Source organism: Octopus sinensis, linkage group LG10, assembly GCF_006345805.1.
Source record: "Octopus sinensis linkage group LG10, ASM634580v1, whole genome shotgun sequence".
Classification (NCBI taxonomy): Eukaryota; Metazoa; Mollusca; class Cephalopoda; order Octopoda; family Octopodidae; genus Octopus; species Octopus sinensis.
The window spans coordinates 24,325,942-24,345,236 of NC_043006.1; the positions used below are offsets into that span (position 1 = coordinate 24,325,942).

The window sequence follows — 19,295 nt, forward strand, 5'->3', positions numbered from 1 at the left end:
ATACTGAAATAGTGGAGAAGATATATTTCAGTTTCTGTCTACAAAATCCACTCACAAAGCTTTGTGCAACCAAAGGCTATAGTAGAAGACACTTGCCCAAAGTGTCATGCAGTGAGACTGAACTTGGAACCACATAGTTGGGAAGCAAGCTTTTTACCACACGGCCACTCCTGCGCCTATATATACATACACATGCATATATATAAACACAAATATATATACGTATATAAATACATATATAAACATATACACCTACACACACACACACACATAGACACATACGTATATTACATATTTATCATCCTTTAATAGGAATTTGCTCCATACATTTCTGTCTTTTATTTAAATGTTATTTATGAATCTTTAAATCGTATAGGTATGAAAGTATGTAAAGAAATAATCAATATCAGACTTAATTTATGAAAGAGAGTGCAATAAAGTTCATCAAATAAATGAAATGAAGTAGACAGGACCAAATGAAGAGAAAAGGACCACGATTTCCATAAAGAGAAAATCATAAAGGTCAATTTTGTAGGTGAGATTTAAAGGAAAATAAAATGAAACAAAAAGATGTTTAAAATATACAGAAATTTTTCTTACTTCTCATTATTATTTAGGCATTTGAATCTTCATACTTCCACTCACAATTATTTGTATATTCGTAGTTATCTGTACACTTATTTCTATATTCATCACAATTATTTGTATAACCATACTTCCACACACAATTTTTTGAATTGAGTCTCAATTCAAATAATTGTGAGTGGAAGTATAAATATACAAATACCTAAATAATAATGAGAAGTAAGGAAAAATTCTATGTATGTATGTATGTATGTGTGTGTGTTTGCATATGTATATATGTATGTATGTATTCTGCATATTCATGTGTGTGTGTACATGTCTGAGTGTGTCTTTGCATATCTCCATATGTGTCCTTGTGAGAAGTGAAGTGTGTGTGTGTATATGGTCATGTGTTTCAGTCTCCATTTGTGTATGTGTGTTTGTCTGTTCATATAACCTGCGTACCTATCCGTCTGTATGTCTATCTGTTTACTTTCATATCCATATGCCTACATATATGTGCATATAAATATACACACCCACACATAAATTCATCTATCTACATAACAGCCCACTAACTATTCTGCCTGTACATAAACATAAACTTTGGATATGGGGGTGTGATTATCTACTACATATATTTCCTATTTACTACCGGAGACATTTCATTTATGAGGATGTACTCTTGTATTTGTCTGAGTGTTGGGTCCTTTGAGTGCTTGGATAAAATACAAATGTCAAGTTGACCCAGGTTGCCTCCATGTTGATGCTTGGCATATTGGTAGAGTATGGAGGACTGTTTTTTGTTGGGATATTGTCTCAAATGTTCATTTGGTCTTTCTACAATGCTCCTAGATGTCTCCCCTATGTACATCATGTTCATGTCTTTACAAGCACCTTCTATGCATCTTATGCTATAAACTACATTTCGAGTTCTACAGCTAATGCCAGGGCTAATCCTACATGCCATGCATTTATCATTGGTGCATATGGTATTCTCAAAAGGGTATGTCCTACATAGTTGTGATCTGATGGAGTTCCCTGGCTTTTCAACAATCTTAATGTTAAGTTTGGTCTCCTTCAGAGCTTTCCTAAATCTACAGACTAGTTCTCCATGGGCTGTGACCACTACAAACATCACTCCTTGATATTTGTCGGTTTGATACCATGTGTTTGCCCTTTTTGCTTATTTTTTGCTCTTTGTATCCTATTCCATTCTTTGTTTCTATATGTAGGGCAGGTACCACTGATATCATTACGTATAATGTTGTCTAATTTCTTTCTAGCCCCCCTGTATACTCGAACACTATCTTTCTGATCATATCCAGAGAACTGCATGCAGTGCATGAAGTTCTGTACATGTTTCTTCGTTTCATAGGGTTTGCATAGTGGGGACACATTTATTATCCTAAGTCTGCTATCAGTATGTTAATTTTCATGTTGTGTGACAAAGCTGAGTTCTTGTGAACAACATATTTCGAAGCTATGGCTTTCATGCAACAGGAGTGGATGAGCTGCACTCTGTTGTTCACAGTCTCTAACCAAAGATCAGTATCAAGGACAGGGAGTCTGTTGTTGGGGTGTCTAGTAGGGTAATCTATAGTTACCTTGATACTTTGGTGGATGGAGTTAGCTACTTGCTGGATGCTCTCCATTATGTTCCTCTCAGTTTCTACATCACCGTTACTAGAGTTGGTCTTAACTATGATATCAATGTCATCTACATACCTACTGTAAAGTAGAACAGTTGTGGACTGTTCTTTTAAGGATTGCTTAAGTTTTCTGTCCCACCAGGTCATAAAGAAGCCGTACCTTGAACTTGCAAGTATAGTTTCTTGTTAAACTTTACTATGTGGTTTTTGAAGGCGGTTCTTACACTAGCCCCTATTGCATGTGCAATCATTCCTTTCACCTGATCGTTGTTCTCAGGGTCTTGGGTAGGTATAGTCCACCCACTTCAGTGCTCTGTGGTGGACAGATTCAACAACTATTGAAAAGGTTACAAGATGCAACGGAAATTTTACTGGTGAGTGTGTTAAATTATAAGGCACTAAAAGAGAATGACTCTCCCCAGACACAACAGAATATATACACATACACACATATATACGTACATATATATATATATATATATATATATATATATATATATATATATATATAAAGACCCCCTTCGGTCATGAGTGACCATGGGTTTGCACCTAGAGAGTTTGCACCTCTGAGGCACAAGTCTGGGCAAGGTTGTTTTATGGAAGACCAGTAGTCGCCCATGCATACCGGCCTCCCCTCTCCACGCCACCAGTGTTATCCAAGGGAAAGACAAAGGTCGATACAGCTTGGCACCTGTGACGTCGCAACTCATTTCTACAGCTGAGTGAACTGGAGCAACGTGAAATAAAGTGTCTTGCTCAAGAACACAACATGCAGCCCGGTCCGGGATTCGAGCTCACAACCTCACGATCGTAAGCTTGACGCTCTAACCACTGAGCCATATATATATATGGGCCTGGTGCAGCCTTCTGGCTTCCCAGACCCCAGTTGAACCGTCCAACCCATGTTAGCATGGAAAGTGGACGATAAACAATGATGATGATATATGTGCATATATACATACATACATATAAATATACATATGTATATATATATATATATATATATATATAAAATATACATACACATATGTACAAATATATACATACACATATGTACAAATATATACATACATATGAACAAATATATATACATATGTATACACACACACACATATACATTCTATCTCTGCTTATTTCAATATGTTCCTTTCTGATGACGTGTGTAGGCTTGAAACATAAAAGACTTTCTCACCTTCCTGAGCATCAAACTAATACACCTGCTTTTTGTTTATACACCTGTCTTCATCTTTTGCTTTTCTGTAAATTTCAACTATATATATATATATATATATATATATATATATATATGAAAAAATTAAATATTGCAATACAAATGCATTACATTCCAGTCAAATAAAGCTCCGTAAATGTAGAAGTATAAATATAGAATAATGGTACAACAAGGCACCAATGTTTACTGGAAATAGCAGTCGATATAAATACAACGCTATAGTAAAGCTTCACTGTATATATACTGGCAAAGTTCTGTGTAGGCAGCAAACATAAAATTTTCGTCTTACCTTAAGGAAAAATATTAGATAAATGGACAGCCCAGAATCGGATAATTTAGTATCTAGGTTTCTGACTCTTCAAATACGTTTGTTATCGTAAATTTGATTAGTCTTCTTCATCTAGATTTACCTGGACAATGTTTCACTGTTCTTGGTACTGTTAATGGCTAGGTGTTCAGGTAAGTATAATGGCACTGATGTAGCAACATTTGAAATAATATCCAGGTAAATCTAGCTGAAGAAGACTAATCAAATTTATGATAACAAACGTATTAGAAGAGTCCGAAATCTAGGCACTAGATCATCTGATTCTGGGTTGTCCATTTATCTAATGTTCTTCCCAGAGGTAAGATCAAATTTTTATGTTCGATGCCTGCACACATCTTTGCCAGTATAGTGAAGATTTACTGTAGTATTGTAAAATTATCGACTGCTATTTCCAGTAAACATTGGTGCCTTGTTGTACCATTATTCTATATATATATATATATATATATATATATATATATATACATACATATATATATATATATACATACATATATATATATATATACATACATATATATATACATACATATATATATATATACATATACATACATATATATATACATATACATACATATATATATATACATATACATACATATATATATACATATACATATATATATATACACATAGAGATATGTGTAGATATACATACAGATATATATATATATATATACATACAGATATATATATATATATATACATACAGATATATATATATATATATATATATATATATATACATACACATATATATATATTATACATATACATACACATAGATATGTATACATATACATATATATATATATATATATACATATACATACACATACATATATATATACATACATATATATATACATATACATACATATATATATACACATATAGATATGTGTATATATATATACACTATATATATATACACACATATAGATATGTGTATAATATATACACTATATATACATACACACATATAGATATGTGTATATATATATACACTATATATACATACAGATATATATATATATAATACATATATACATACAGATATATATACATATATATAATAATAAATATTAGGGAATAAATCCAAATTTACAGGGAAAAATCTCTAATTTAATATATACATATATATACATATACATATATATATAATATACATACATATATATAATATACATACATATATATATAACACATATAGATATGTGTATATATATATATACACTATATATATATACACACATATAGATATGTGTATATATATATATACACTATATATACATACACACATATAGATATGTGTATATATATATACACTATATATACATACAGATATATATATATATTACATATATATATATACATACAGATATATATATACATATATATAATAATAAATATTAGGGAATAAATCCAAATTTACAGGGAAAAATCTCTAATTTAATATATACATACAGATATATATATATATATATATATATGTATATATATCTATATATATATATATTTATTTTATAGAAGGAGCTTCTACAGGACTAGAACTGTTTCAATCAAAAGAAATCATCAGGAAGCTAGCTTCCTGATGATTTCTTTTGAATGAAACAGTTCTAGTCCTGTAGAAGCTCCTTCTATAAAATAAATTAATTTACTCTGCTATGTATTGAGTACCTTATTTACTGTGGTTAACCCCGACTCAACCCGGGACCTACATATATATATATATACATACAGATATAGATATACATAAATGTATATATATATATATTTATATATATATATATATATACACATACATACATACAGATACATATATACATACAGATATATATATATACAGATACATATACATACAGATATATATATATACAGATACATATATACATACAGATATATATATTTACATATATATATAAAAACATATATATATACATACATAAACATATACATGTATATATATATATATATTTATATATATATACATACATACATAGGTATATACATGCATACGCACATTCATATACTTACTAACACAGATTGAAGATATTTTTTAGAATGGTGTTAAAGCATATGTCTATTTCTCTTTTTATTCATTTTCAATAGTTATAATTTCTTAAAATTGCAATATGTATGTGTATGTATGATGTATGTTATATATATATATGTGTGTGTGTGTATCTATATACAAGTGTATATATATTCCTACATTGTGTGTTATCCTTAATAAGAACTGAGTTAACAGGATTTCACTAAAACAATCAACATATAAGATCTTTCAAGTCTAATGTGAAGTAAGCTAATGTTTAGAGAAAATTGCACAGTAAATTAATTCATAGATTCCAGATTTTATAGCTTTGTGTGTGTGTGTGTGTCTGTGTGTGCAAGGAGGGAAGTAATTGCTATTAGGTAAATAAGTTTTAACAACATTCCAAGATATGGAACATTAAAATTATGTATGGCAGGCAACAGAGGAGGTGGTGGGAAGGAAAAAAGGAATTTGAACATTGATTCCCAGCAAATACACCTATACTATTTCCTCACATCCCTTACACACACACACACACATTTTCGAAGGATATCTCTGCAGTGAGGAAGAAGAGAAAAAAATCTATGAGCCACATCTGAAACAACCAGTACTGCATCATTAGATTCTGACAAAGAAATCTGGCTGCCATTGTTAACTTTGGTCAATTATTTATTTTTTTTTTGTTTTTATATACATATTTCCAGTCGAACATTTTTTAGTATTGACAACTATTTCATTGAGGAAAATAAAATAAAAGTTCATTATAACCTGAATACTATTCCGTAATAATGATTAACATTTTTTATTAATAACAATAATAATAATAATAATGATAATAATGATAATAATAATAATAATAACAATAACAACAACAACGGCAATAATCTTAGTTCAAGGCCACCTACCTCTTACTTAATGTTTAACTTCATTAATGCTAATTTTTTCCATAATTCTCTCTAGAAGTTATATTAGACAATAAAGATCTTATTACTTAATGAGGTGAATTATAGTAATTTATTATTTGTTTTGTTTTTTGTTAATAACAAATATGACATGCTATGTAATCTACTATTACTACTACTACCTAAATATATTTAGTGGCTGAAGCAATTTTTTCTGATAAATATATTCTTATTATGATGTATTTTGAATATAAAATTAAAAAAAAAAAACCAAAAAAAAAAAAAGACCTTCAGTCAGTAAATAATTATAAAGTCGCTTTATAAACAACAGGTATTCAAAGTAATTAATGAACAGGTGAAAATGTCTATGAAGAAAATACTAATAATAATGCTACCTGACAGAACAACAGATGGCAATCCAAGCAATGTATATTCCTCGTACAGGTTTATATCTGCAATATTTGCCATAAATGCTACACTTTAGACAGGCACTCAGGTAAAACCAACTATCCACCATCATCAGGATAAGTCAAGTGCATCAGTTGTGTTTGGATGGAATTGTTGTAATTCAGAAAATAACAACAACAAAGCATATAGCTGCTGTGAGTGGTCTTACTTGAAATAGTGGCGTGAACAAAAGCAGCTGTAGCAGCAGCAGCAGCCGTCGTAGTAGTAGTAGTAGCAGCAGCAGCAGTAGCGCACAATGTAAATGGCAACAGTTGCAATATTGATAAGGAGGCAAACAGCAGCAATAATAACGACACTGCAGAAGTAATTGGTAATCTGTGTTCACACTAAAACGTTCAACACTTAAAGTTTGTATGTATGTAATTTCTGACTGTGATAATATGATTTGAGTTAAGCAGTGCACAGATAATAAGTGAGGAAGTGAGGATGAGATGAACAGCACACACACACACACTGGTAACAAGTGAGGATAAGAGAGGTAGAACGCACACACACACACACACACAAATCAACACAGACTGGTCAGAAGTTTGCAAGAGGAACCATTTACTAGAAATTATAGTTGTACATGATAAAGAAATGAAAAAAACTGAGAATATCTGTTTTGCATTGAAATCTTTTTGAAAAATTATATTTCTAATGTTTTTCCTGGTCTACACCCACCCGCAACAAAACCCCAGTCACCATCACAATATAAGCCGGTAATACTGTATTCGCAAATTGTTTTAGGTGACTATGTAGTCATTCATAAATGCAGACACAGCCTTAGCTCTTCTATTCTTGATCCAGCAAAACACTGAGGATGCGATGGCTGAAGGGAGAAGGGCTGTAGCCGCTTTGGTCAGAACTCATTTTCAGCTGAATAGAATAGACAATGTGAAATAATATCCCTTGCTCAAAAACACAAAGTACTGCAGGACCCAAGAATTGAACCAAACATCCTAACTAGGGTTGAAAATACATACAATACTGGAAAGAAATTATAGAGAGTCATCTGTATTTTATTATCAATATTATTAAAGTAATTGGTTTTTCCACCCTAATTAAAGTAATTGATTTTTTTTTCTCCCTAAGCAATCTTCTGCTGAAAATATTCCAATTTAGACACCTTCTCAAAATACATTTTCATACATTGCTATAAAAAAAAATGACAAAATCTTATTAATCTACTCCACTCAATTCCCACAATTAAATTCTATAACTATTATTCAACTTACTATAAACACACATTTTACTATATTATGTAATTGAATGTAAAAACTTACACAGAGATTTATTTACCATTGCACCCAAGCTATGTACACACTGGACATTTTTTTATAATCTATTGATATTTATGCGGGAATACACCCAGAGTCGTGTGTACAAAGTTCTTAAGACTGTATAAAAGTAATAATTCTTTATACAGTTATATACATGAAACACACAAAAAAATTAATTCTATTAACATTGTCAAAATGATTAACTCAAACACCTTTTAACTGTAGAGTTCACTGAACCAAAGAGTTTAGGATGATATCCTTACTGAATGTGGAAGGCAAGATCTTTAGGGGAATTCTCTCAAGGAGAACAGTGGTATATTTACAGAGTAATGGATATGTTGATGAATCTGCTCAAAAGGCTGGAGCCCCTGGGATCCTTGGATGTGTTGAGCATTGTTTTGTGATTTGGAAAGCTATCCAGGATGTTAAACAAGAAGACAAGTCTGAACATGGTATGGCTTGACCTAGCTAATGCACATGGCTCAGTGCCACACGAATTACTGATGAGAGCCAGAGACCACTTCCATGTTCCAGACAAAGTAAGCAAAATGAGGAGGATGTATTATGACAGTTTCGAGATAAGGTTTACAACTGGAGATTTTACAACAGATTGGCACCGATTGGAGACTGGCATTGCTGCTGGCTGTACAGTACCCGTCACGTGATTTATCTTAGTCATGAAGATGATTTGGAAAGCCGTGGATTTTTCAGAACAAATCGCCCATGTACAATCACCTAAGAAGGCCTTCATGGATGACATGACACTTCTATCAACAGACAAGCAAATCATGTAGAGTGCCCTCTTGAGACTAGATGAGCTTGTGAAGTGGTCAAGGATGTGATTTAGAGCAAAAAAGTCACATAGTCTAACATTTATTAAGGGAGTGCAAAAAGAAGCTAAGTTTCAAAGAGCTGAAGAAAGCATTCCAACAGTCAAGGAAGAACCCTTCAAGAGCTTGGGGTGAGTATATGCTGGAACATTGTCAGGTACAAGTTGCAGGATGCAAATTATGAAACAAGCTGAGGTTGGATTAACAGCAATTGATAACTCAAAGCTACCAGGTAAATATAAAATTTGGTGCTTACAGTTTGGCTTATATCTGCGACTTTTGTGGCCACTTTTAATATATGAGGTAGCACTGTCACAAGTTCAAATCACTGAACAAAATTGTAATGTGCTCATTAGAAAGTGGCTAGGCCTACCTCGGAATTTGAACAGTTCAGCTCTCTATCATAAAAGAGGCTTGTTGCAGTTACCACTGGTGTCAATAGTCAAGATTTATAAACTAGGGAAGGTATAAATGGTGATGATGCTGAGGACATAGAAATCAGGCATAATACATCAGATGTAAAAATGACCAGGAAGTGAAAAGCAGAAGCAGAGACTGATGATATTCTGTCTTCTCTTACACACAGAGATGTGGTGGGTGGAACACAAATTCATCAGAAGGGACTTAGTTTTGGTGCAGATTGGATCAGACTGTTTGCAAGTATGATGTGGAGTGAACGCAGATCTGTTGTTAGCTACAGCGTCAAAACAACGGAAACTGAGAGAAGAGAGCTTCATTTGATCCAACGCACTCACCAAGGACAGATGACAAGATGGGAGGAACGTTGTTGAGAGAAAAATAAGTTGGAATGAGATATGGAGGTGGACTACATCTCAGCTAAGTTTTATGATTCATTCATCCTATGATGTCTTGCCATCACCTACAAATCTAGCAAGATGGAACGTCTCAGAAAATGATATATGCAGATACGGAAAAGTTGAAACACTGAAACATATTCATTCCAACTGTTCACTAGCATTGAATAGATATACATGGGGACACAACCTGGTCCTTAGGGTTATCTTCAATGCTATAAAGAACCCAACTGATTTCATCAACAGTGGAAAAAAACCATTGAAAGTACCAACCAGAGATTTCATTATCTTCATGTGCTCTGGACAGCAGATCCGTTTCAAAAAGAACAAGAAGAAATTTCCTGTGAGTGATGAAAAATGGAATGGCTATTGGGAGGTGGCTGCAGATTTACCAGGGTGCCAAGGACTCTTTCCCATCCCAGCTCCAAAAAAAAAAAAAAAACGGACATTATAATGTGGTGTGAAAGAAAGAAAGTGGTGAATCTAGTTAACGGTTCCTCATGAACATAACATGGATGCCACTTGAGGAATGTGAAGACGCAGGCTGGAAAGTGGAGGATTTTCCAATTAAAGTCAGATGTAGAGGGTTTGTTGGACACAGCGTGAGGTGACTGTTGTTATCGTTAGGCCTAACTCATTGTAAAGTAAATACCATGATGAATGAAATCCAAACTACAGTGGAAAAGGCTAACGACTGGATTTGGTTAAAAAGAGATGATGAGCGATGGCTAGAAGAATATTGAGTTTTATTTGATAACAAGTTGATCTAGCAAGTGGGGCCTCATATCAGTGGGGGCAGGGGGGCATTGTGCAATGATGCCATTGAGAGGTAAGCCCCGAAATGATGAATATTCTCTCCTGATGACCCATACACTTGCAACCTTTTCAATAGTTTTGAGAGTCAAAACTATTGAAAAGGTTGCAAGACGCAACAAAAATTTTAGGACAATAAAAATAAGAAAAATGTGGAAACTTTACCAGTGAGTGTGTTACATAATAAGGCACAAAAAGAAAATGACTCTCCCCAGACACAATAGAATATGCTTCAACACACAAACTCATATAAAGAATCTTGCAAACCAAATCCAAAAACAATATATATATATATATATATATATATATATATATATAAGAGAGAGAGAGAGAGAGAGAGAGAGAGAGAGAGAGAGATTTGTTGGAAAATAAATGGATTCATGTAGCTATTACAGAAAAATCCTCAAGTGGATTCAGCTAACAGACCACATAGTAATCCAGCATAAAATGTCAGGAGGTATGAGAGGTGAATATAATTATTTAACCACTTGTCATCCTTAGATGGGTGGGCAAAGGCTTGAAAGAAATGAAGCAACATGCTCTGCTGGAGTACATATGACAGAGTGTAAATGATTTAGGAGGAAAACTAAATACAAGAGGCATCAGATATTGCATGCAAGAGAGGACTGCACTGGTATGGTCATGTGATGCATATGAATGAGGACAGCTGCATAAAATGCAATCTCTAATTGTGGAGGAAACCTGTTGAAGGAGTAGATCGAGGGTGATGTGGGATGAAGTGGTGAGAAAGGATTTTCAGATGCTAGGTCTCACTGAGAAGATGACAAGGAGCAAGACTTGTGTTGATTTGCTGTACTTGACAAGACACATGAAGCTAAGTAAAATTGTGGCTGTCCATGCATACAGGCATATCCTTTATGGCCATGCTCAAGCTGAGAGATCTTTGTCTTGAAGGTGTGGGTTCCATGTAAACTGCACTCATGCTGGTGGTATGTAAAAAGCACCTAGCACACTATGCAAAGAGGTTGGATTTAGGAAGGGCATTCAACCACAGAAACCAAGCCAAAACAGACAATTGGAGCCTGGACAGTTCTTTGGCTGACCAGCTCTTGTCAAACTGTCCAACACATGCCGGCATGGAAAATGGATGTTAAACAATGATGATGATAATTGTGTTCCCATCATTACAGAATCTTCCAATAACAAAACAGAATAATTAAAATTAGTATTGATCCTAGTATTGACTGATACAAATATTGAGAGAGAATTAGGCAAAATAACAAAGGAACATTATGGCAATACTGAGCAAGTAGAAAAATCAATAAATTGAATGTCTTTTTTTTACAATCTAGCATCTTTATTGTATTTTTAAAAGAGTCGGCAAATTCTTTTTGATTTCACAAATTCAGATGTGTTAAGTATACATGTGTGAAGAATAAATATACATGTTTAACCTGGGTCACAGACCTGATTAAATCATTCCAGTTGTGATCATCCAATATTTTTTACACAGTGTCAAGAATTACATTAAAGTATTTTTACCATTTGTAAGAGAGTATGGTTTGATTTAAGAAAGGTTTGGTTATTATTTCTAGCAGACAGAGCAACCACATAAAAGCTCCCATTTCCTGATCTATACATGTCAATGCACATGAGTTATCATTATCCTCACCATACGATGTCCAGAATCTCATGCCTCTTCATATTTAGTGATTGGCACTTCTTTATAGAGCTACCTCATCCATATGCATCACATGCCCATATTAGCTCAGTTTTCTCTTCTGCACACTTCATCTGATATGCCAGTTTTTCTTTCAGTACATCTGTACTTTGTTGCTCATGCATTCCACATCACCTCTGGTGTGTCCTCATAGCTTAAATAGTCTCAGTGAATATGATTTTTTTTTTACCTCCTCCTTTCCTGCACATTGAGCTGGATCTTATCTCCTTTTCTACTTACTAAAATCTTAAACCAATTGCTTTTAGGTTCAGCTTCCATGCATGGAATTTCTTCTCTAACTCCACAAAAGATGCAGCTATGACAACCAAATCACTACACCCCTTTGTGGTGGCCTATGTGAAGTCAATGACTAAAAGAAGATTGAAGACTAAATCTTGATGAATTTCTACATCATCAGCATTATTGGATAATGTCCGGTTTCCATGTTGGCATGGGTTGGATAGTTTGACATGGAGCTGGCTAGCAGAGAGCAGTCTGGATCCCAACTGTCTGTTGTGGCATGGTTTCTATGGCTGGATGCCCTTCCTAACACCAATCATAAATTCGTCATGGATACTTTATTTACTTCATCTTTGTACATAGCTCGTACAGCCCTCACATGCCATTTGTCTACACCTACTTTCCCTAGTGACTATCAAATGTGCTACTCTGTCAAACGCCTCCACATTAACAAATGCCAGGAATGGTGGTCTACTCTTGTGCATGTGTGTACATATATATATATATAATATATATATATATAATATATAATGTGCTTGTGTGTACATATATATATATATATATATATATATATATATATATAATGTGCTTGTGTGTACATACATATACATATGTGCATGTGTGTACATACATATATATATATATAGGAGAGTTTACGAAAAAAACAAAAGACGAAGATAGGTGGTGTACAGAACAAACAGATGTATTAGTATAACGCTCAGGAATAGAAAAAGTGATATAAATACATGTGTGTAAATATATACATGCAAATATATGTGTGTACATTATACTGTGTATATCATAATAATAAAGAAATTAATTAATTGATTTTTTCAAAAGACAGGTTAGTCCATAGTGTTTGTAGGTTCTCCCAGACCTAGTGCTGCTGATGCAATGAATGTTCAGTTTCAGCTTCTACATATTGCAGTAAGGCTTTGGCAAAACAGAATATATGATGTACAACCAGAGTGGCAACATTAACTCCACATCTGGAAAATCCTTGGAAAATGTTGACAAATTCACACAACTCAGAAGTAAAATCACAAAGGAAGATCTGTCCACAAGTGGCCTGGGCAGCTTCAAATAAATCAGGTGGTTGTGCAGTCAGTTCTGTTATATAGATATACATAATGGACTCTAACAAAGTGTCTTGAAATGAAAATTGACAGAATCTATACAAGAATGCTTTGACCTGCTCTGGACATCTCCTGGAGACAACACCCTACAAAAGAGCTTTTCTAGGGTAATTTACCACAAATATCACTTCCTCAGAGAAAGAACAAAATTCGTTGAACATTACAGAAGAGCAAAGGATGAAATCAGCGATGTTCTTCTTTGAGAACCAAAGCATGGGTATGCAAATGTTGGTGGACCACATCAAGCCTACACAAAGCAACAGTGCGACCCCAAATGCACCCGAGAAGACCTTCCAGTTGCAATGGCTAACCAGACTGACTGGAGAGAACAAGTCACAGCAGCTTCAACTTCAAGTTTTGTTTATTTACTCACTAAATAAGAGTAATGTGAAGTGAAATTAGAACGTCAGACACAAGCTGACATGAATTGAAAGCAAGGATTCAAAGCCATTTGAAAAGTAGATACCTGAAATTAAGAGAATAATTGGTGCAGGTAAATGAAGGTGAAACAAAGGTGAAGTGTGACGACTTTGGATAAAGAAGTTTTTGTTGATTTTTAACAATGCCAGCAGGTAGAACAACATGGAGAGAAAATATGTGCAATGGTCAACCCCAAAAATATTCTCTGAAATAATGGCTATATGCTGAGAGTTCTATAATTTAGGTCTGTGAAAGATGATAAATCAAACCTTTTGTTTGAAATATTCTCTGGGTAGAACACAATATTGGTTTCAAGAACCATTTTATTCTCCTTTTCCTACTAAACCATTTTGTTTCTATAAGGAATAAAACTGAAATTATCTATCTTTGGGCTACCAGTTTTACTTCAACTTTTTAGACTAATCCAAATTTTAAACTAAGCTTCAACATTTCTCAAAACTGGAAAATAACCAAGACTGTAACTCAAAATTAGGCTTCTGTTTCTTGTTTTAAGAAATATTTTCGCTCACCCCCACCTATTTCACTATCCTCCTATAAAGCAAAAAGAATGCCCACATATCTGTGACACTGCAGCTAACATACATGCATAGACATTTTAAACACATTTTCCCCAACAGGAATACCTTTTTCTCTCTCTCTCTCTCTCTCTCTCTCCAACTATCTTTCATTCCTTGGTCTCTAATAAAAACTTATCTAATCCCTCTGTCAAAGCATTACTGCAATATGTAGAAGTTCAAACTGAACATTAATTGCATCAGCAGCACCAGGTCTGAGAGAACCTACAAACACTAACCTGTCGTTTAAAAAAAATCAATATTTCTTAAGTATTATTATACACACAGTATAAATTGTACACACATATATTTGCATGTAAATTTACATGTATTTACATATATATATATATATATATATATATATATATATATAATATATATATATATAGTTAATCCAAACATGAAAACACAAAGAGAAAATACAACAACGCGAGGACGTGGAACAAGTATAGTATTACTGGACGCTCAAGAAAGAAGGAAAGAAGGAGAGTTTAACGTTTTGAGCAGAGCTCTTCGTCAGAAACATAGGAAAAGGAAAGATCCAAAGAAGTGAAGACGGAGGAAAAAATATCGCCAACGGTACACACGTGGTCACATTTTGAAAAAATATATATATATATACACACACACATACACTTTTATATATGTACACACACGTAGAAGAGTAGACCATCATTCCTGGCATTTGTTGATTTGGAGGTGCTTGACAGAGTAGCACATTTGATAGTCACTAGGGAAAGCAGGTGTAGACAAATGGCATGTGAGGGCTGTAGGAGCTATGTACAAAGATGAAGTAAATTAAGTGAAAATCAGCAATGACTTCAGTAACGAATTTATCATTGGCGTTAGGAAGGGCATCCAGTCATAGACACCATACCACAACAGACAGTTGGAATCCAAACAGCTCTCTGTCAAAGGTTCTGAAAAATTGATGTGTACGTACACGTATGTATGCACGCACGCACACACACACACACACACAACATCAATTGTTTATATATAAATATTATATTACAAACATACACTCTCCTCATTCTAAACACTGATCAATTCAAGTATAACGATGACGTGAACTATAGGCTGTATATACTAGTGGACAGCAATATTAACTTCAACAGCCTGTTGAAGATGTTCATATTATTTAAGCTGTCATACCTGTGGTCCTGTGATTGTTGACAGAAACTCTTGCTGTGGTTGTGATCACAATCCAGACTGCCACTAATGGAACTCAATTCTGTCACTATTTGGTGGATTGTATTACAACTACTACTAATGACTAACAGATATTAATAAAGACTAGAGTAGATACGGATCGTTTGAATAAGGTTTCTAAACAGAAAATGCAGGCAAGACAACTTAGTTGAAAGCGAGAATATATTAACAGATTAAAGCTATGACTCCTGGTCAGATTTTCAGATAAGCTGCTTACTATTTTGTTGATAAAAATCAACAAAAGGCAATAAAACTATTAAGGACAAAATGCCACACATATAGCTTAGTGAACAGTAGTAGTTATGAACTTCAAGACAGTGAATTACAACAAAGCAGGAAATATAAATTTTATTGTACAATAATTCTATTTATCATTCCTTAACTTGTGTCAGTCATTGAACTGCAGCCATGCTGGAGCACTGAATTGAATGGTTTAAATCGATTACAGTGACTCCACTACTTATATTAAATAAGTTTGCTACTTACTCTGTTGGTTCTTTTTTTGCCAAACATTTAAGTTATGGTGATATAAAACCAATGCACACACACACACACCCACACTCACACAGAGTTTCTATCAACCAGATTCTCTTACAAGGCATTGGTAAGCATAAGACAAGTAGAAGACACTTGTCAAAGTGCCTCAAAGTGGAATTGAACCTGGAATCACATGGTTGCAAAGTAAACTTCATAATCACAGCCATGCCTGTTTGAACTATCAATTATACTTTATTTATTTAGCAGCTCAGTGTATATGAAGTTAATGCGAAAATAATAGCATTAAGGATTTCAACAGAATCGACAATTTAAGTCACAGATTTCTCAATGTTATAGCACTTTAATAAAAAATGTTAAAATAAGATATTAATCCAAACACCTTCCATGATCATACATTAAGATTCTACAAACACTGCTAATATTGGTTTACAAAATGAAGTCATAATTTTACATTTGGCAACTTCATCCAAGAAACAAAGCCATCTATACTTGAATTTCACAAAGTCATCAATGACTTTTATGATGACAGGTGAACGGGCTAAATACCATCAGAAAACAACTAATTATGGTAGATATTTTACCTTGTCAGTTTGGTACCAATTGCCTCTCGGTCTTCCTGTTTCTCCTTCTCTGTTTTAATCGGAATGATATTTTTCTCAACAAGTTCTCGTCGAGATGGACGATTGTTCAAGAATCGAGCAAGGCTGTCATGTCGAGCGACTTTGGCACCTAAAGAGTCTGGAATAAATAAATAAAAAAATAAAGAAATAGGGAAGATGCTAGCTTTCACAGATATTATGTTGAAATGTCTATTTTAAATAAGTGAGAAATAATGCCAATATAATTTAGTGCAGTTGATATAATTCATTTTCCATTAGACTACTAAATATCTGTATGATATGGCCTATTCCATTATAAAAATTTGTGTCATTTCTCATGGTCTGCCTTGCATAACTTGCAGTTTATCAGGGATACAGCCTCCTTCTGCTTGATCAATTCCCCCATGTTTTTTTGTTTTTTTTGTGGTAATAGTCATCTCATTTAACTAGTTAGCAGGTGTAACATAATGTACAAAAGGTCTAGCTTCAAAATAGCCCTGAAGTAGAAATTAGGATGAGTACTTTTAAATGTGCCACATCTAAGCTGCTCAAACAGGAGGTATCCTTTGTCAATCTACACTTATCCATCTGAGACATATATCAAAAAACCTATACAGCTACATATACTGTTTTAATCTCAGCACTGGGTGCTAAAGAAATTATCCCTTTAACTTAGACTTGGCATTGACAATACATACCTAAAGTGGCTGACAATGACTTTCTACTGTTGTATGCAGTAGAGTCCAGATTTCACTACTGTACAAGGATAACTTTTACCATGTAAGCCATGTAAATGCTTATTTGTTAGTGTACAGGACAACTTATCATTGCTGTAGACTTATTTAAATTACTTTGTGTCACAAATAATAAACAATTAATCAATTACACAAGTTGACAAAGAATTTGTACCAAAAAAAAGAAAAAAAAAAGAACACCTGTATCATAAATGTTTTTTCCATGCAGAATTCAAAAATAATGTCAAATTATCTGTATCGCCCACAGTTTCTCTGTTCCACGATATCCCTCTCAGTTCCTGTTACATGGGCTAAATTTCAGTTAAGCTGTTGAAATGTGAAACTAATGCTTTAAGAAATACTCCTAATTTAAATGCTTATGAATAGAGTTAACCTAATGAAATCATAAATCTAGCCATTTGAATCAATGAGTCACTGAAGCTTGGTAACACTGAGTCAATGATTCACCAATGCTTTGTCAGTACTGTGCTTGAAGTGTAGGCGTGAGGTTGTGTACTAAGTTCACATATTCCATTCACCTTCATAATGTCAAGAAACTGTATAAACATTGCAAACAACTTTTGCTATATTTGTGGTGACTTAAGATTCAAGTCACAAAGACAGTGTTTCATGCTATTGATTAAAAAGTGTTATGAGCATTATTTTGACTGCAAAGTGGGTGACCAGGATAAAAGCTGGGCACCTCATGTGTTTTGTGTAACCTGTGTCAGTCTTCTCAAATGCATGGGCCAAAGGTTCACACCATATGCCTTTTGCCATCCCTATGATTTGGAGAGAGCCCAAAGCTCACGCTTCAGACTGATATTTCTGTATGACGAATATACAAGGTATAACATCAAAATCCAAGCATACTGTAAAATATCCTAATTTACAATCTGCTATGAGACTAGTACTTCACAGTCAACACTTATCTGTATCTGACCCTCCAAAACAAAATGACACTTAGTGGTGATGAGTCAAGTGATGAAAATGTGGAGAGAGAAGCAGAAGACATGGACTTTGAGCCTAACTGTTCTTCAAGTGAACCACATTTGTTGAGTCAGGGAGATCTTAATAATATCTTGGATGGGATTTAAACTTGTCAAAAAAGCAAGCTAAACTTCTTGGTTCCAGGTTAAAGGGCTGGAATCTTTTCCAGAAAGAGACCAAAGTTAGTTTTTATTGTGCTCGGCATGGTGATTTTGCTAAACCATGCCTGATAGAAAAATTCTAAAAGCAGATTCAAAACCTGCCATTGAAGTACTATAAAGTTCACTTTCTTTAGTTCATGGGACAG

General features: G+C 33.8%; 1 protein-coding gene across 12 annotated transcripts in view; it reads right to left on the reverse strand.

Annotated features, from left to right (window-relative positions):
- The window catches only part of LOC115216500 (phosphatase and actin regulator 1), a 343,004-nt gene that overhangs the window by 18,817 nt on the left and 304,892 nt on the right, over positions 1-19,295 (reverse strand). For all 12 annotated transcript variants that reach the window (XM_036506369.1, XM_036506363.1, XM_036506364.1 and 9 more), the window contains one exon: positions 17,247-17,403. In XM_036506369.1, the coding sequence (XP_036362262.1) occupies positions 17,247-17,403 (157 nt within the window). The remainder of the gene's footprint in view (positions 1-17,246; positions 17,404-19,295) is intronic.